Source organism: Pecten maximus, chromosome 10, assembly GCF_902652985.1.
Source record: "Pecten maximus chromosome 10, xPecMax1.1, whole genome shotgun sequence".
Lineage (NCBI taxonomy): Eukaryota > Metazoa > Mollusca > Bivalvia > Pectinida > Pectinidae > Pecten > Pecten maximus.
Window position 1 is genome coordinate 3,848,276 of NC_047024.1, and position 20,089 is coordinate 3,868,364.

Consider the following 20,089-nt stretch of genomic DNA (forward strand, 5'->3'; position numbering starts at 1 on the left):
AAAGATCAATCTATATCGTTACACTTCTATATGGTGATATTTATTATTTGTATCGAATAATCTTACCACTTTTAAAACATATATAATGTGCTATCCATACATTTGCAATATAATTAACCACATATTAAATCGTTCTCTGTTTATTTGCCTGTATAATGAATTTACCTATTCCATGCAGTTCCTTTATTTTATTTGAATTCAGTAAATTTAAAACTTTAAAGACCGATGGTTTATACAAATAGTATTTTTTAATAAATCTCTTCCTTAAATCTGAATACTTAGGACATATAACTAAAAAAGTGAAATTCATCCTCAACTTCGTTTTGAGTACAGTTGTTACAAAGTCTATTATTCCTAACAATGTTTCTACTTCTACCAACTTCTATAGCAAGATTATGTGCAGACAAGCGTAGCTTAGTTATCGCATTTCTATGTTGTTTATGTAATTACTTGATTGAATAATATTGTAAAGTGACATTGTCTATTAGATACTTATATAAATCACATTTACTAGAAATATTTAAAGAATTAAATATGGTTTGCTTAGCCTGATCCTCTAGACGCTGTTTGATCAAAGGTAATAAACTGATGTCGGAAGGAGTATGTCTCACCCGTATATAACCTAATCCAAGTTCTACAAGTTTATTTTTTTATAAACACTAACCAGTTAGATTTCGGATAAACTTTTTCAGTTTCTAGTAACAAAAATCTGTAAACTTCATTCAAGATACAATTATCATGACTTAATAACTTAAACCAATATTTTATCATCCTAAACATGTGCTCATTTGCCTATGGCAATCGACCTAATTCAACATAAATCATAGCATTACAGGTAGATTTCTTGACACCAAGTATATTTTTACAAAATTCCAAATGAATCCTTTCTATTATTGCACAATTAGACCTCCCCCATATTTCACAAGAATAATTTAAAACACTTCCAACAAATATATCAAAAAGTTCCAACAAAGTCTTAATATTTAATTGAAAGCGGTTGCATTTGGACCGTAAAACAAATGTGCTTTACGACCTTGATCAGCTATATGCTTAACCATATGGGTAAACTTATTATCAAATCTAAACAGGGCACCGAGATAACAAAAATTGTCTACTATATCGATGTTACGATCATTATATTTCCAGAATTCGTTGTCTTTTATACGGCCACCATTTCGGAAAACAACTATTTTGGTTTTATCCGTATTCACATCTAGTCTATCAAATGTGTATAATTACTTGTCCTAAATATGAAACATTTTAAGTTTATATTACATACATACATGTATATAATGATCTAAAAACCTCAGAAAGACGAAGTGAGTAGAATGAAGTGATGTAATTTGACAGGGATGTCATGTTTATAGTTTATGTGTCACTTATGATGTAAACCATCTTCCTTGGTTTGTGTAATAATATTTACTCCTTGGTCACTATAAGGAGACCTATACCTGTCGTCTCAGTTGTCCTTACTAAGACAGGTGATGGCGTTAACAATCTACCCACGACGTTAACTGGCCATTTCTTTGTCTGACAGGTGTGTCGGGTGTTATCATTGTATTACATGTAATAGTGACAGTGTAATTACATACGAGTCAATGTAGACAATGGTCAGTTTCATATACCTGGGTAGGTTCCGGACACCTGGGCGACAGTTGGTAACCCAACTAGCACAACGACAATTACCAACTAACGTGTGAACTACCCGTACATTCCTACCCCTGTTATTGGAATACCAATATACGTAGACTCGGTTATCACTACTCCGTCTCGACAGGTATTATTATGTAGAGATTGTGATTAAAAACTACATTTGAAGAGAATTTGAAGAGACAGCAGGAAATGTATGAAAAATATATCCAAATCTTCGTGGACGCAAATGTTCTCAGAAATTTACATTAGTATCTAGAAGAAAAACCTCAATAGAATCCTTTTGGTCGAGATCTCTGACTGTGACACGGTTAAATTAAATTAACAAGCCCACGACAGACTGTGAAATCACAATCTAAATCTGGCTGGATGTGGAGAAACTGGACGACTATAACGAAAACCGCACGATATTTAAAAATCCTAGAAACATGCACGATGTTTTTTTTTCTCTCAAATCACCCTAAATTGAAAAGTTGTGAAATTCGGGAATGATCCCTGACATATGAATTTTCTTTAAAAACAGTACCAGTGACGTACATACATGTCCCTGATAGCACTAACAATCTAGTTTGGTGTCCATGTCCCCGATAGTACTAACAATCTAGTTTGGTGTCCGTGTCCCCGATAGTACTAACAATGTAGTTTGATGTCCATGTCCCCGATAGTACTAACAATCTAATTTGGTGTCCATGTCCCCGATAGTACTAACAATCTTGTTTGGTGTCCATGTCCCTGGTAGTACGAACAATCTAGTTTGGTGTCCATGTCCCCGATAGTACTAACGGTCTAGTTTGGTGTCCATGTCCCCGATAGTACTAACGGTCTAGTTTGTTGTCCATGTCCCCGATAGTACTAACAGTCTAGTTTGGTGTCCGTGTCCCCGATAGTACTAACAATCTAGTTTGGTGTCCATGTCCCCGATAGTACTAACAATCTAGTTTGGTGTCCGTGTCCCCGATAGTACTAACAATCTAGTTTGGTGTCCACGTCCCTGATAGTACTAACAATCTAGTTTGGTGTCCATGTCCCCGATAGTACTAACGATCTAGTTTGGTGTCCATGTCCCCGATAGTACTAACAATCTAGTTTGGTGTCCATGTCCCCGATAGTACTAACAATCTAGTTTGGTGTCCATGTCCCCGATAGTACTAACAATGTAGTTTGGTGTCCATGTCCCCGATAGTACTAACAATCTAGCTTGGTGTCCATGTCCCCGATAGTACTAACAATCTAGTTTGGTGTCCATGTCCCCGATAGTACTAACGGTCTAGTTTGGTGTCCACGTCCCCGATAGTAATACCAATCTAGTTTGGTGTCCACGTCCCCGATAGTACTAACAATGTAGTTTGGTGTCCATATCCCCGATAGTACTAACAATGTAGTTTGGTGTCCATGTCCCCGATAGTACTAACAATGTAGTTTGGTGTCCATGTCCCCGATAGTACTAACAATGTAGTTTGGTGTCCATGTCCCCGATAGTACTAACAATCTAGTTTGTTGTCCATGTCCCCGATAGTACTAACAATCTAGTTTGTTGTCCATGTCCCCGATAGTACTAACAATGTAGTTTGATGTCCATGTCCCCGATAGTACTAACAATCTAGTTTGGTGTCCATTTTATTGTACCTGATAGTACTAACAATGTAGTTTGGTGTCCATGTCCCCGATAGTACTAACAATCTAGTTTGGTGTCCATGTCCCCGATAGTACTAACAATCTAGTTTGGTGTCCATTTTATTGTACCTGATAGTACTAACAATCTAGTTTGGTGTCCATGTCCCCGATAGTACTAACGATCTAGTTTGGTGTCCAAGTCCCCGATAGTACTAACAATCTAGTTTGGTGTCCATGTCCCCGATAGTACTAACAATCTAGTTTGGTGTCCATTTTATTGTACCTGATAGTACTAACAATCTAGTTTGGTGTCCGTGTCCCTCTACCAATCTTTCTGAATACATCACTAGTCATATAAACTTCCAAGTGAATTCTGATCAAATGGTCTAGAACATGGGAAGGGGAACATTTTGTTTCTATAAATGGTGAGGAGTCTCCCCATTGGGTTGGGGAATTAGAGACAGAGGGGCGTGGCCGATATCAGAGGGACATTACGTGGACTCCAGTGGAAATGAGACCGAGGGCTTTCTGGGTTTATTTATTAATATCGCTTTATCATCAAACAGTATCTTAATTCTTACAGTGCCAAATTAATAGATCAAATATTTCTGTTACAGATATGATATGTTTTAAGTTACAATCGTTATTTTAATCCATGTTAATGCTCAACATCTTTTGTGAACGTTTTATGTTGCACCTTGTTTTTCTAATAAAATTGAATTCAATTCAATGGAGCTGAGGAATTGCTTTAAAATACTTCTTTTCTAGGGATGAAAGGTCTCTAACTCTACCCCCACCCCAGCTGTTGGCTGAAGGGACTAAAAAAATCTTGATTTTTTTCTTTCTTCTGCTCTAAGAATGATACGAGAGGATCTTGTCAAAATTTTGTCTAAAGCATTCTTAGGGTAAGGGTACCTGATTTTGAATAAATGTTTTTTTTTTCTGACACAAATTTGAGAAAGGTTGATAATATAAAATTAATGAAAAATAGTGATAACGTAGATAATTCATGGATTTTCAAATTTGAACAACCTACCATCTGATAATGATTAGCTAAAATGGTGAGATATTTACTATTTTCTTGTATAATCTGGATACATGTAGAAGTTTGATAGTGTGAATTTCGCTAACCTTTTCATCAGACAGAAACTGATCCAATACCATGACTGTAGGTCTCTTGAGAAGGAGTGGTTAAAGACCTTGGACATAGAACCATGGGGAAGTATTCCTGTGTTCAGAATGCTGCTGAATCTGAGGTGTACGATGGACATAGATAATAAAAACAACACTAAACAAACAATGTATATTCTATGATTTAATTCTTTGAACTGATGACAAATTCACACAGAAATAATAAGAATTGTACCAGTACCTTTTGTTTGAGACATGTTTTATCATATATGTTCCCTTATGGGCCAAACATTAACTAAAACAGCTGAAACAGAGGTCATCATAAATTACATATATGTTCCCTTATGGGCCAAACATTAACTAAAACAGCTGTAACACAGGTCATCATAAATTACATACATGTTTAATTCAATGCCTCCTTAGGGATAAAACCAAGTCAATAGGAAGCACCAGAGTGACATACTCCCTGGCGGAGTCAGTAGGGAGCAGCTACCTACCAGGGTGACATACTCCATGGCTGAGTCAGTAGGAAGCAGCTAGTATCTTACCAGAGTGACATACTCCCTAGTTGAGTCAGTAGGGAGCAGCTTGTATCTTACCAGAGTGACATACTCCCTAGCCAAGTCAATAGGGAACAGCTAGTATCTTACCAGGGTGACATACTCCCTAGCCAAGTCAGTAGGGAGCAGCTAGTATCTTACCAGAGTGACATACTCCCTGGCGGAGTCAGTAGGGAGCAGCTAGTATCTTACCAGAGTGACATACTCCCTGGCAGAGTCAGTAGGGAGCAGCTAGTATCTTACCAGAGTGACATACTCCCTGGCGGAGTCAGTAGGAAGCAGCTTCTTGCCAGGGTGACATACGGTTATAGAGGTATATTGAAATCAAGTTGTTACAAATATTTATAAAAATTTAAACATACTGTACTCCTGAGATTCACATATAAAAATCTACATCTATTTGATGACAACATTAATAGTTTCCTAACCAAACTAAATACGTTATTGCCTGTGTTCATGTTCAGTACAGAATTAAACCTCTGTGGGTTCTGTTTACATAATGTTTGTTTTGTTGGTCAAGTATTGCATGGCCACAGTCAGAGATGGTACTAGAGATCTATCTTTACTTGGTGAAGACCGAGGGCTGGTACTAGAGATCTATCTCTACTTGGTGAAGACCGAGGGCTGGTACTAGAGATCTATCTCTACTTGGTGATGGCCGAGGGCTGGTACTAGAGATCTATCTCTACTTGGTGAAGGCCGATGGCTGGTACTAGAGTTCTCTCACCAAGTACTCTCACCAAGCACCTGTGTGTCTCTCAATGAGAACACTCTGGTACTCTATATGCTGCTGGGCAGCTTGTTGCTTGGGTGTGGTGAGATACTTATTTGTTATAGACATGCAGAGGACACCTCATCTTGCTTTTGGGGAATTAGCTTGGTTTAGATGCCTCTGATGCCTGATTGTCCATTTCTTTAGTCGGTATTGAAGTCTCCGATAAAAACAAGCACTGACGATCTTTCTGGTTCCATGATTATTAAGTTTTATTTCTGTGTCCAAAAGTTCCGAAATAGTAAATTATAATAATCCAAATTGTCCTAACATTCACACACTCTCATGTCCATCACTCCAATCCTTGTTCCTAGCTCTTGCTCCTGTTCTCTCTAACTCTTTCTCTATTTCCTAACACTATGTTTTATATAATTGACATAAACAGTAATTCAAGAACAGAATCTCATTGGCTAGTTACCTAATTAAAATATAACTGGGTGGATCTAATAATTAACTGGGCGGAGCTACCACCTGGCTATCCTAAAGATAACATATGGTATGAGTACAATAACCTGTAAGGCCAGCTTGGACTCACTGCTATTACCTTCTACACCTGTCATTAATTAACCCTATTGACAAATTATATAAGTCACCTGTAGATTACCTGTGACAGGTTTACAGAGTCAATTAAAGACTTAATTCAATTGAGACATACCTTACTTACTATGACACTTCTTAAACATCAAAGGAAACCTAAACCAAATATTTCCTGTTTTGTAGGGTTCTATACAAGTTATTTCCAAAATTCTAAAATCAACATTTTTACTTGTGAAACTCTCCTCTACTATCTATCTCTACTTGGTGATGGCCGAGGTCTGGTACTAGAGATCTATCTCTACTTGGTGAAGGCCGAGGTCTGGTACTAGAGATCTATCTCTACTTGGTGAAGGCTGAGGGATTGACAGCCCAGTCTGGCCCGTCCTTAGGTGGTAAACGACGACTCTCTTCTTGAGCCTCTCTTCTGCTAAGGCAACGGTCACTTTTTAAATAATCAGCATCAAGTTTTGTAAACCAATGATCAAGAAAGTCACTTCTCCATGCAAGCTTCCTAACCACAAGACGTTTCGGCCAACTACGATCATCTGGGTCGGAGTCAGATTCCTGAGAGGATATGAATGTTGTTGTACTGAGAGCCTCCTCCAGCTTGGTTCTGTCGGAGTCGCTGATTCCACAGGTCATACTGGACAAGGCGGTCAGTCTTCGGACACGGTTCTGGGAAAAGAATTTCAATGTTAGATGACAGGATTACCCCCTAGATACTTATATACATTCTTAGTTACGTGAATAAGATATTAAAGTCACAACTTTAAGAATGAAGTCGTCATATACCAGGTAGAATGTTCATACACTGCTGTCTTTATCAAAACAATTAAAAGCACACAAATATGAGAAATCACTTACCTGGTATACTGATAAAATATGATATTATAATAAATATATAATTCATATGATTCATTGATTTTGAATAAGTTATGTGTACTTTGTTAACCACTTTCATACCTGCATTTTACCTTCATTTGTCATTTTCTGTCATTTACCTACATTTGTCATTTTCTGCCATTTACCTTCATTTGTCATTTTCTGCCGTTAACCTACATTTGTCATTTTCTGCCATTTACCTACATTTGTCATTTTCTGCTGTTAACCTCAATTGTAATTTTCTGCCATTTACCTACATTTGTCATTTCTGCTGTTAACCTACACTTGTAATTTTCTGCCATTTTACCTACATTTGTATTTTTTGTCATTTCCGACATTTGCCATTCTCTGTCAGTCACCTACATTTGTCATTCTCTGTCAGTCACCTACATTTGCCATTCTCTGTCAGTCACCTACATTTGCCATTTTCTGTCAGTCACCTACATTTGTCATTCTCTATCAGTCACCTACATTTGTCATTCTCTGTCAGTCACCTACATTTGTCATTCTCTGTCAGTCACCTACATTTGTCATTCTCTGTCAGTCACCTACATTTGTCATTCTCTGTCAGTCACCTACATTTGTCATTCTCTGTCAGTCACCTACATTTGTCATTCTCTGTCAGACACCTACATTTGCCATTCTCTGTCAGTCACCTACATTTTGTCCATTCTCTGTCCTACATTTGTCATTCTCTGTCAGTCACCTACATTTGTCATTCTCTGTCAGTCACCTACATTTGTCATTCTCTGTCAGTCACCTACATTTGTCATTCTCTGTCAGTCACCTACATTTGTCATTCTCTGTCAGTCACCTACATTTGTCATTCTCTGTCAGTCACCTACATTTGTCATTCTCTGTCAGTCACCTACATTTGTCATTCTCTGTCAGTCACCTACATTTGTCATTCTCTGTCAGTCACCTACATTTGTCATTCTCTGTCAGTCACCTACATTTGTCATTCTCTGTCAGTCACCTACATTTGTCATTCTCTGTCAGTCACCTACATTTGTCATTCTCTGTCAGTCACCTACATTTGTCATTTTCTGTCAGTCACCTACATTTGTCATTCTCTGTCAGTCACCTACATTTGTCATTCTCTGTCAGTCACCTACATTTGTCATTCTCTGTCAGTCACCTACATTTGTCATTCTCTGTCAGTCACCTACATTTGTCATTCTCTGTCAGTCACCTACATTTGTCATTCTCTGTCAGTCACCTACATTTGTCATTCTCTGTCAGTCACCTACATTTGTCATTCTCTGTCAGTCACCTACATTTGTCATTCTCTGTCAGTCACCTACATTTGTCATTCTCTGTCAGTCACCTACATTTGTCATTCTCTGTCAGTCACCTACATTTGTCATTCTCTGTCAGTCACCTACATTTGTCATTCTCTGTCAGTCACCTACATTTGTCATTCTCTGTCAGTCACCTACATTTGTCATTCTCTGTCAGTCACCTACATTTGTCATTCTCTGTCAGTCACCTACATTTGTCATTCTCTGTCAGTCACCTACATTTGTCATTCTCTGTCAGTCACCTACATTTGTCATTCTCTGTCAGTCACCTACATTTGTCATTCTCTGTCAGTCACCTACATTTGTCATTCTCTGTCAGTCACCTACATTTGTCATTCTCTGTCAGTCACCTACATTTGTCATTCTCTGTCAGTCACCTACATTTGTCATTCTCTGTCAGTCACCTACATTGTCTCTGTCAGTCACCTACATTTGTCATTCTCTGTCAGTCACCTACATTTGTCATTCTCTGTCAGTCACCTACATTTGTCATTCTCTGTCAGTCACCTACATTTGTCATTCTCTGTCAGTCACCTACATTTGTCATTCTCTGTCAGTCACCTACATTTGTCATTCTCTGTCAGTCACCTACATTTGTCATTCTCTGTCAGTCACCTACATTTGTCATTCTCTGTCAGTCACCTACATTTGTCATTCTCTGTCAGTCACCTACATTTGTCATTCTCTGTCAGTCACCTACATTTGTCATTCTCTGTCAGTCACCTACATTTGTCATTCTCTGTCAGTCACCTACATTTGTCATTCTCTGTCAGTCACCTACATTTGTCATTCTCTGTCAGTCACCTACATTTGTCATTCTCTGTCAGTCACCTACATTTGTCATTCTCTGTCAGTCACCTACATTTGTCATTCTCTGTCAGTCACCTACATTTGTCATTCTCTGTCAGTCACCTACATTTGTCATTCTCTGTCAGTCACCTACATTTGTCATTCTCTGTCAGTCACCTACATTTGTCATTCTCTGTCAGTCACCTACATTTGTCATTTTCTGTCAGTCACCTACATTTGTCATTCTCTATCAGTCACCTACATTTGTCATTCTCTGTCAGTCACCTACATTTGTCATTCTCTGTCAGTCACCTACATTTGTCATTCTCTGTCAGTCACCTACATTTGTCATTCTCTGTCAGTCACCTACATTTGTCATTCTCTGTCAGTCACCTACATTTGTCATTCTCTGTCAGTCACCTACATTTGTCATTCTCTGTCAGTCACCTACATTTGTCATTCTCTGTCAGTCACCTACATTTGTCATTCTCTGTCAGTCACCTACGTTTGTCATTCTCTGTCAGTCACCTACATTTGTCATTCTCTGTCACCTACATTTGTCATTCTCTGTCAGTCACCTACATTTGTCAGTCACCTACGTTTGTCATTCTCTGTCAGTCACCTACGTTTGTCAGTCACCTACATTTGTCATTCTCTGTTAGTCACCTACATTTGTCATTCTCTGTCAGTCACCTACGTTTGTCATTCTCTGTCAGTTACCTACATTTGTCAGTCACCTACATTTGTCATTCTCTGACGTTTGCGTTGCTTCTTTCTCGCTTCCTCCACACGATTTGTCTGAATGCGTTTGGCTCTTGTTTTTCTTGTCATGAAATAACTCCTACATGCCTCTGAAATAGAGATCAAGAGAATGAATTCTGTAACAATATAACTGATGATATTTGATATATATCATGTTAATTTTTAAATTCCTTAATCATACTTCTCATTTAAAGTTTCTTTTCAATTGATAACAACATGGAACATGTTAATGGAGTTGAAGCCCAGATGAGCTGTGTGATCTTGTATAATGGTGGCACTGTGGCAGTATCAGATGGGCTGTGTGATCTTGTATAATGGTGGCACTGTGACAGTATCAGATGGGCTGTGTGATCTTGTATAATGGTGGCACTGTGACAGTATCAGATGAGCTGTGTGATCTTGTATAATGGTGGCACTGTGGCAGTATCAGATGGGCTGTGTGATCTTGTATAATGGTGGCACTGTGACAGTATCAGATGGGCTGTGTGATCTTGTATAATGGTGGCACTGTGGCAGTATCAGATGGGCTGTGTGATCTTGTATAATGGTGGCACTGTGACAGTATCAGATGAGCTTTGTGATCTTGTATAATGGTGGCACTGTGGCGGTATCAGATGGGCTGTGTGATCTTGTATAATGGTGGCACTGTGACGGTATCAGATGAGCTGTGTGATCTTGTATAATGGTGGCACTGTGGCAGTATCAGATGAGCTGTGTGATCTTGTATAATGGTGGCACTGTGACGGTATCAGATGAGCTGTGTGATCTTGTATAATGGTGGCACTGTGACGGTATCAGATGAGCTGTGTGATCTTGTATAATGGTGGCACTGTGGCAGTATCAGATGAGCTGTGTGATCTTGTATAATGGTGGCACTGTGGCAGTATCAGATGAGCTGTGTGATCTTGTATAATGGTGGCACTGTGACGGTATCAGATGGGCCGTGTGATCTTGTATAATGGTGGCACTGTGACGGTATCAGATGAGCTGTGTGATCTTGTATAATGGTGGCACTGTGACGGTATCAGATGAGCTGTGTGATCTTGTATAATGGTGGCACTGTGACGGTATCAGATGGGCTGTGTGATCTTGTATAATGGTGGCACTGTGACAGTATCAGATGGGCTGTGTGATCTTGTATAATGGTGGCACTGTGACGGTATCAGATGAGCTGTGTGATCTTGTATAATGGTGGCACTGTGACAGTATCAGATGAGCTGTGTGATCTTGTATAATGGTGGCACTGTGACGGTATCAGATGAGCTTTGTGATCTTGTATAATGGTGGCACTGTGGCAGTATCAGATGAGCTTTGTGATCTTGTATAATGGTGGCACTGTGGCAGTATCAGATGAGCTGTGTGATCTTGTATAATGGTGGCACTGTGGCAGTATCAGATGAGCTGTGTGATCTTGTATAATGGTGGCACTGTGGCAGTATCAGATGAGCTGTGTGATCTTGTATAATGGTGGCACTGTGGCAGTATCAGATGAGCTGTGTGATCTTGTATAATGGTGGCACTGTGACGGTATCAGATGGGCCGTGTGATCTTGTATAATGGTGGCACTGTGACGGTATCAGATGAGCTTTGTGATCTTGTATAATGGTGGCACTGTGGCAGTATCAGATGAGCTTTGTGATCTTGTATAATGGTGGCACTGTGGCAGTATCAGATGAGCTGTGTGATCTTGTATAATGGTGGCATGTGACGGTATCAGATGAGCTGTGTGATCTTGTATAATGGTGGCATGTGACGGTATCAGATGAGCTGTGTGATCTTGTATAATGGTGGCATGTGACGGTATCAGATGAGCTGTGTGATCTTGTATAATGGTGGCATGTGACGGTATCAGATGAGCTTTGTGATCTTGTATAATTGTGGCACTGTGACGGTATCAGATGAGCTGTGTGATCTTGTATAATGGTGGCACTGTGGCAATATCAGATGAGCTGTGTGATCTTGTATAATGGTGGCATGTGACGGTATCAGATGAGCTGTGTGATCTTGTATAATGGTGGCATGTGACGGTATCAGATGAGCTGTGTGATCTTGTATAATGGTGGCACTGTGGCAATATCAGATGAGCTGTGTGATCTTGTATAATGGTGGCATGTGACGGTATCAGATGAGCTGTGTGATCTTGTATAATGGTGGCATGTGACGGTATCAGATGAGCTGTGTGATCTTGTATAATGGTGGCATGTGACGGTATCAGATGAGCTGTGTGATCTTGTATAATGGTGGCACTGTGACGGTATCAGATGAGGCGTGTGATCTTGTATAATGGTGACACTGTGACAGTATCAGATGAGCTGTGTGATCTTGTATAATGGTGGCACTGTGGCGGTATCAGATGAGCTGTGTGATCTTGTATAATGGTGGCATGTGACGGTATCAGATGAGCTGTGTGATCTTGTATAATGGTGGCACTGTGACAGTATCAGATGAGCTGTGTGATCTTGTATAATGGTGGCACTGTGACGGTATCAGATGAGCTGTGTGATCTTGTATAATGGTGGCACTGTGATGTATCAGATGAGCTGGGTGATCTTGTATAATGGTGGCACTGTGACGGTATCAGATGGGCTGTGTGATCTTGTATAATGGTGGCACTGTGGCAGTATCAGATGAGCTGTGTGATCTTGTATAATGGTGGCATGTGATGGTATCAGATGAGCCGTGTGATCTTGTATAATGGTGGCATGTAACGGTATCAGATGGGCTGTGTGATCTTGTATAATGGTGGCACTGTGGCAGTATCAGATGAGCTGTGTGATCTTGTATAATGGTGGCACTGTGACAGTATCAGATGGGCTGTGTGATCTTGTATAATGGTGGCACTGTGACGGTATCAGATGAGCTGTGTGATCTTGTATAATGGTGGCATGTGACGGTATCAGATGGGCTGTGTGATCTTGTATAATGGTGGCACTGCGATTGTATCAGGGTACTGTGTGGTGTATACTTACTGACGACCCCCGTCACTACCATATTAGGGTACTGTGTGGTGTATACTTACTGACGACCCCCGTCACTACCATATTAGGGTACTGTGTTGTGTATACTTACTGACGACCCCCGTCACTACCATATTAGGGTACTGTGTGGTGTATACTTACTGACAACCCCCGTCATTACCATATTAGGGTACTGTGTGGTGTATACTTACTGACGACCCCCGTCACTACCATATTAGGGTACTGTGTTGTGTATACTTACTGACGACCCCCGTCACTACCATATTAGGGTACTGTGTGGTGTATACTTACTGACGACCCCCGTCACTACCATATTAGGGTACTGTGTGGTGTATACTTACTGACGACCCCCGTCACTACCATATTAGGGTACAGTGTGGTGTATACTTACTGACGACCCCCGTCACTACCATATTAGGGTAGTGTGTGGTGTATACTTACTGACGACCCCCGTCACTACCATATTAGGGTACGGTGTGGTGTATACTTACTGACGACCTCCGTCACTACCATATTAGGGTACGGTGTGGTGTATACTTACTGACGACCCCCGTCACTACCATATTAGGGTACTGTGTGGTGTATACTTACTGACGACCCCCGTCACTACCATATTAGGGTACGGTGTGGTGTATACTTACTGACGACCCCCGTCACTACCATATTAGGGTACTGTGTGGTGTATACTTACTGACGACCCCCGTCACTACCATATTAGGGTACGGTGTGGTGTATACTTACTGACGACCTCCGTCACTACCATATTAGGGTACTGTGTGGTGTATACTTACTGACGACCCCCGTCACTACCATATTAGGGTACTGTGCCATGACGGTATTTATGATCCTCATGTTGACCTCTGGATTGATTCCTTCACGGTAACTGTGGACAATCAAATCAGCTGTGACAATTGATACAAGGCAGTTAAAGTTTCTCACCCCTCCTTCATTTTCAAATACATGTATGTATATGATATTGATGCTATTTCATTGCCAGGAACATCAACTATCTCCTAAATGTATCAATAAACCTTATTGTTTGTCGATATATACAAACAAAAAAAGAATGACTGAATACTGTGTACCTAGTTATTTTCGCCTCAGGTTATTTTTGCCCTTGAGCAACACAAAACATATTTGCCCGTTTTAAATTCGCCCTAAATGGTTTTCAAGAAATATCATTTTCCTCGATGAATTTTTCGCTTTGATCTTAAATTCGCCCTATCTTCAAAGGGCAAAAATGGCAAAAAATTAAACAGGGGCGAAAATGACCAGGCATACAGTGTTATTTAAATGATGAAATAACATGTATAGTCTCTTGACCCCTGTCACTGTAAATTAGAATTACACTAATTTAATATCTACCTCACATAGTAGTTCCATTCTACACCCTGATGTCCCAGGACAGGGGTACCTACCTGACATTAAAGTCCCATTCTACACCCTGGTGTCCCAGGACAGGGGTACCTACCTGACGTTATAGTCCCATTCTACACCCTGGTGTCCCAGGACAGGGGTACCTACCTGACATTAAAGTCCCATTCTACACCCTGGTGTCCCAGGACAGGGGTACCTACCTGACGTTATAGTCCCATTCTACACCCTGGTGTCCCAGGACAGGGGTACCTACCTGACATTATAGTCCCATTCTACACCCTGGTGTCCTAGGACAGGGGTACCTACCTGACGTTATAGTCCCATTCTACGCCCTGGTGTCCTAGGACAGGGGTACCTACCTGACGTTATAGTCCCATTCTACACCCTGATGTCCCAGGACAGGGGTACCTACTTGACGTTATAGTCCCATTCTACACCCTGGTGTCCTAGGACAGGGGGTACCTACCTGACATTGTAGTCCCATTCTACACCCTGGTGTCCTAGGACAGGGGGTACCTACCTGACGTTATACATGTAGTCCCATTCTACATCCTGGTGTCCTAGGACAGGGGGTACCTACCTGACGTTATAGTCCCATTCTACACCCTGGTGTGCCGGGACAGGGGTACCTACCTGACGTTATAGTCCCATTCTACGCCCTGGATGTCCTAGGACAGGGGTACCTACCTGACATTATAGTCCCATTCTACACCCTGATGTCCCAGGACAGGGGTACCTACCTGACGTTATAGTCCCATTCTATGCCCTGGTGTCCTAGGACAGGGGTACCTACCTGACGTTATAGTCCCATTCTACACCCTGGTGTCCCAGGACAGGGGTACCTACCTGACGTTGTAGTCCCATTCTACACCCTGATGTCCCAGGACAGGGGTACCTACCTGACGTTATAGTCCCATTCTACACCCTGGTATTCCAGGACATGGGGTACCTACCTGACGTTATAGTCCCATTCTACACCCTGATGTCCCAGGACAGGGGTACCTACCTGACGTTATAGTCCCATTCTACGCCCTGGTGTCCCAGGACAGGGGTACCTACCTGACGTTATAGTCCCATTCTACACCCTGGTGTACTAGGACAGGGGTACCTACCTGACGTTATAGTCCCATTCTACACCCTGGTATTCCAGGACATGGGGTACCTACCTGACGTTATAGTCCCATTCTACGCCCTGGTATTCCAGGTCCTGTACAGCTGAGTGGACGGCATGCTACAAAAGAGGATATGTGTATACTCGACAGAAAGTAATTTCTTAAAGGAGTGGAATGTTCTGTAAGAACAAACAACAGATCAATAACATGGGACATATACTAAGTGGCACATCCAAGTTGAACTACAGGGTATACAAAACAATTATATAGTTTTGGGTAAGGATACACATTTTATAAGGAGTAGCAGGTTTGGCTTGTGTGTTTTTTGCATATTTGGAGCTGAATTGGTTCAGTAAAGGGTTTTGTTGTAGGGCCTGGTTTGGTGTTAGGTCTGGTTTGGTGTTAGGTCTGGTTTGGTGTTAGGTCTGGATTGGTTCAGTCAAGGGTTTTGTTGTAAGGCCTGGTTTGGTGTTAGGTCTGGATTGGTTCAGTCAAGGGTTTTGTTGTAAGGCCTTGTTTGTGTTGGGTCTGGATTGGTTCAGTCAAGGGTTTTGTTGTAAGGCCTGGTTTGGTGTTAGGTCTGGATTGGTTCAGTCAAGGGTTTTGTTGTAAGGCCTTGTTTGTGTTAGGTCTGGATTGGTTCAGTCAAGGGTTTTTGGTTGGGCCAGGTTATTGTGTGTGGTCACTGTTAGGAGTTGGGCCAGGTTATTGAGTGTGGCCACTGTTAGGAGTTGGGCCAGGTTATTGAGTGTGGCCACTGTTAGGGGTTGGGCCAGGTTATTGAGTGTGGTCACTGTTAGGAGTTGGGCCAGGTTATTGAGTGTGGTCACTGTTAGGAGTTGGGCCAGGTTATTGAGTGTGGCCACTGTTAGGAGTTGGGCCAGGTTATTGAGTGTGGTCACTGTTAGGAGTTGGGCCAGGTTATTGAGTGTGGCCACTGTTAGGAGTTGGGCCAGGTTATTGAGTGTGGCCACTGTTAGGGGTTGGGCCAGGTTATTGAATGTGGTCACTGTTAGGAGTTGGGCCAGGTTATTGAGTGTGGCCACTGTTAGGAGTTGGGCCAGGTTATTGAGTGTGGCCACTGTTAGGAGTTGGGCCAGGTTATTGAGTGTGGTCACTGTTAGGAGTTGGGCCAGGTTATTGAGTGTGGCCACTGTTAGGGGTTGGGCCAGGTTATTGAGTGTGGCCACTGTTAGGGGTTGGGCCAGGTTATTGTGTGTGGCCACTGTTAGGAGTTGGGCCAGGTTATTGAGTGTGGTCACTGTTAGGAGTTGGGCCTGGTTATTGAGTGTGGTCACTGTTAGGAGTTGGGCCTGGTTATTGAGTGTGGCCACTGTTAGGAGTTGGGCCAGGTTATTGAGTGTGGCCACTGTTAGGAGTTGGGCCAGGTTATTGAGTGTGGCCACTGTTAGGAGTTGGGCCAGGTTATTTAGTGTGACCACTGTTAGGAGTTGGGCCAGGTTATTGAGTGTGGCCACTGTTAGGGGTTGGGCCAGGTTATTGTGTGTGGCCACTGTTAGGGGTTGGGTCAGGTTATTGTGTGTGGCCACTGTTAGGAGTTGGGCCAGGTTATTGTGTTATTGAGTGTGGTCACGGTTAGGAGTTGGGCCAGGTTATTGAGTGTGGTCACTGTTATGAGTTGGGCCAGGTTATTGAGTGTGGCCACTGTTAGGGGTTGGGCCAGGTTATTGAGTGTGGTCACTGTTAGGGGTTGGGCCAGGTTATTGAGTGTGGCACTGTTAGGAGTTGGGCCAGGTTATTGTGTTATTGAGTGTGGTCACTGTTAGGGGTTGGGCCAGGTTATTGAGTGTGGCACTGTTAGGAGTTGGGCCAGGTTATTGAGTGTGGCCACTGTTAGGAGTTGGGCCAGGTTATTGAGTATGACCACTGTTAGGAGTTGGGCCTGGTTATTGAGTGTGGTCACTGTTAGGAGTTGGGCCAGGTTACTGAGTGTGGCCACTGTTAGGAGTTGGGCCATGTTACTGAGTGTGGCCACTGTTAGGAGTTGGGCCATGTTATTGAGTGTGGCCATTGTTAGGAGTTGGGCCAGGTTACTGAGTGTGGTCACTGTTAGGGGTTGGGCCACGTTATTGAGTATGGTCACTGTTAGGAGTTGGGCCAGGTTGTTGAGTGTGGCCACTGTTAGGAGTTGGGCCAGGTTATTGAGTGTGGCCACTGTTAGGAGTTGGGCGAGGTTATTGAGTGTGGTCACTGTTAGGAGTTGTGCCAGGTTATTGTGTTATTGAGTGTGGTCACTGTTAGGGGTTGGGCCAGGTTATTGAGTGTGGCACTGTTAGGAGTTGGGCCAGGTTATTGAGTGTGGCCACTGTTAGGAGTTGGGCCATGTTATTGAGTGTGGCCATTGTTAGGAGTTGGGCCAGGTTACTGAGTGTGGTCACTGTTAGGAGTTGGACCAGGTTATTGAGTGTGGTCACCGGTAGGAGTTGGGCCAGGTTATTGAGTGTGGCCACTGTTAGGGGTTGGGCCATGTTATTGAGTATGGTCACTGTTAGGAGTTGGGCCAGGTTGTTGAGTGTGGCCACTGTTAGGAGTTGGGCCAGGTTATTGAGTGTGGCCACTGTTAGGAGTTGGGCGAGGTTATTGAGTGTGGTCACTGTTAGGAGTTGGGCCAGGTTATTGAGTGTGGCCACTGTTAGGAGTTGGGCCAGGTTATTGAGTGTGGTCACTGTTAGGGGTTGGGCCAGGTTATTGAGTGTGGTCACTGTTAGGAGTTGGGCCAGGTTATTGAGTATGGCCACTGTTAGGGGTTTGGCCAGGTTATTGAGTGTGGTCACTGTTAGGAGTTGGGCCAGGTTATTGAGTGTGGTCACTGTTAGGAGTTGGGCCTGGTTATTGAGTGTGGTCACTGTTAGGAGTTGGGCCAGGTTATTGAGTGTGGCCACTGTTAGGGGTTGGGCGAGGTTATTGAGTATGGCCACTGTTAGGGGTTGGGCCAGGTTATTGAGTGTGACCACTGTTAGGGGTTGGGCCAGGTTATTGTGTGTGGCCACTGTTAGGAGTTGGGCCAGGTTATTGAGTGTGGTCACTGTTAGGAGTTGGGCCAGGTTATTAAGTGTGGTCACTTTTAGGGGTTGGGCCTGGTTATTGAGTGTGGCCACTGTTATGAGTTGGGCCAGGTTATTGAGTGTGGTCACTGTTAGGAGTTGGGCCAGGTTATTGAGTGTGACCACTGTTAGGAGTTGGGCCAGGTTATTGAGTGTGGCCACTGTTAGGAGTTGGGCCAGGTTATTGAGTGTGGCCACTGTTAGGGGTTGGGCGAGGTTATTGAGTATGGCCACTGTTAGGGGTTGGGCCAGGTTATTGAGTGTGACCACTGTTAGGGGTTGGGCCAGGTTATTGTGTGTGGCCACTGTTAGGAGTTGGGCCAGGTTATTGAGTGTGGTCACTGTTAGGAGTTGGGCCAGGTTATTAAGTGTGGTCACTATTAGGGGTTGGGCCTGGTTATTGAGTGTGGCCACTGTTATGAGTTGGGCCAGGTTATTGAGTGTGGTCACTGTTAGGAGTTGGGCCAGGTTATTGAGTGTGACCACTGTTAGGAGTTGGGCCAGGTTATTGAGTGTGGCCACTGTTAGGAGTTGGGCCAGGTTATTGAGTGTGGTCTCTGTTAGGAGTTGGACCAGGTTATTGAGTGTGGTCACCGGTAGGAGTTGGGCCAGGTTATTGAGTGTGGCCATTGTTAGGAGTTGGGCCAGGTTATTGAGTGTGACCACTGTTAGGAGTTGGGCCAGGTTATTGAGTGTGGCCACTGTTAGGAGTTGGGCCAGGTTATTGAGTGTGGTCACTGTTAGGAGTTGGGCCAGGTTATTGAGTGTGACCACTGTTAGGAGTTGGGCCAGGTTATTGAGTGTGGCCACTGTTAGGAGTTGGGCCAGGTTATTGAGTGTGGTCACTGTTAGGAGTTGGACCAGGTTATTGAGTGTGGTCACCGGTAGGAGTTGGGCCAGGTTATTGAGTGTGGCCATTGTTAGGAGTTGGGCCAGGTTATTGAGTGTGGCCACTGTTATGAGTTGGGCCAGGTTATTGAGTATGACCACTGTTAGGAGTTGGGCCAGGTTATTGAGTGTGGCCACTGTTAGGAGTTGGACCAGGTTATTGAGTGTGGTCACCGGTAGGAGTTGGGCCATGTTATTGAGTGTGGTCACTGTTAGGAGTTGGACCAGGTTATTGAGTGTGGCCACTGTTAGGAGTTGGGCCAGGTTATTGAGTGTGGCCACTGTTAGGAGTTGGGCCAGGTTATTGAGTGTGACCACTGTTAGGAGTTGGGCCAGGTTATTGAGTGTGGCCACTGTTAGGAGTTGGACCAGGTTATTGAGTGTGGTCACCGGTAGGAGTTGGGCCAGGTTATTGAGTGTGGCCACTGTTAGGAGTTGGGCCAGGTTATTGAGTGTGGCCACTGTTAGGGGTTGGGCCAGGTTATTGAGTGTGGCCACTGTTAGGGGTTGGGCCAGGTTATTGAGTGTGGCCACTGTTAGGGTTTGGGCCAGGTTATTGAGTGTGGCCACTGTTAGGGGTTGGGTCAGGTTATTGAGTGTGGTCACTGTTAGGAGTTGGGCCAGGTTATAGAGTGTGGTCACTGTTAGGGGTTGGGCCAGATTATTGAGTG

The 20,089-nt window shown here is 43.0% G+C and overlaps 1 protein-coding gene across 3 annotated transcripts in view; it reads right to left on the minus strand.

Moving 5' to 3' along the window:
* Nucleotides 1–6,527: 6,527 nt before the first annotated feature.
* Nucleotides 6,528–20,089, minus strand: part of LOC117336493 (zinc finger and BTB domain-containing protein 17-like) — a 122,569-nt gene continuing 109,007 nt past the window's right edge. The window contains exons 6-10 of one of the 3 annotated variants that reach the window (XR_004534634.1): nucleotides 15,520–15,584; nucleotides 13,768–13,859; nucleotides 9,974–10,087; nucleotides 7,853–8,851; nucleotides 7,595–7,748 (exon numbers count right to left, since the gene is read on the minus strand). Coding sequence is in view for 2 of the 3 variants with exons in the window: in XM_033897065.1 (XP_033752956.1) it covers nucleotides 6,604–6,939; nucleotides 9,978–10,087; nucleotides 13,768–13,859; nucleotides 15,520–15,584 (603 nt within the window). In the remaining variant the exon portion in view is untranslated. Of the gene's footprint in view, nucleotides 6,940–7,594; nucleotides 7,749–7,823; nucleotides 8,852–9,973; nucleotides 10,088–13,767; nucleotides 13,860–15,519; nucleotides 15,585–20,089 lie in introns of those variants that run through there. The other 2 variants (XM_033897065.1, XM_033897081.1) reach the window with 2 other exon arrangements.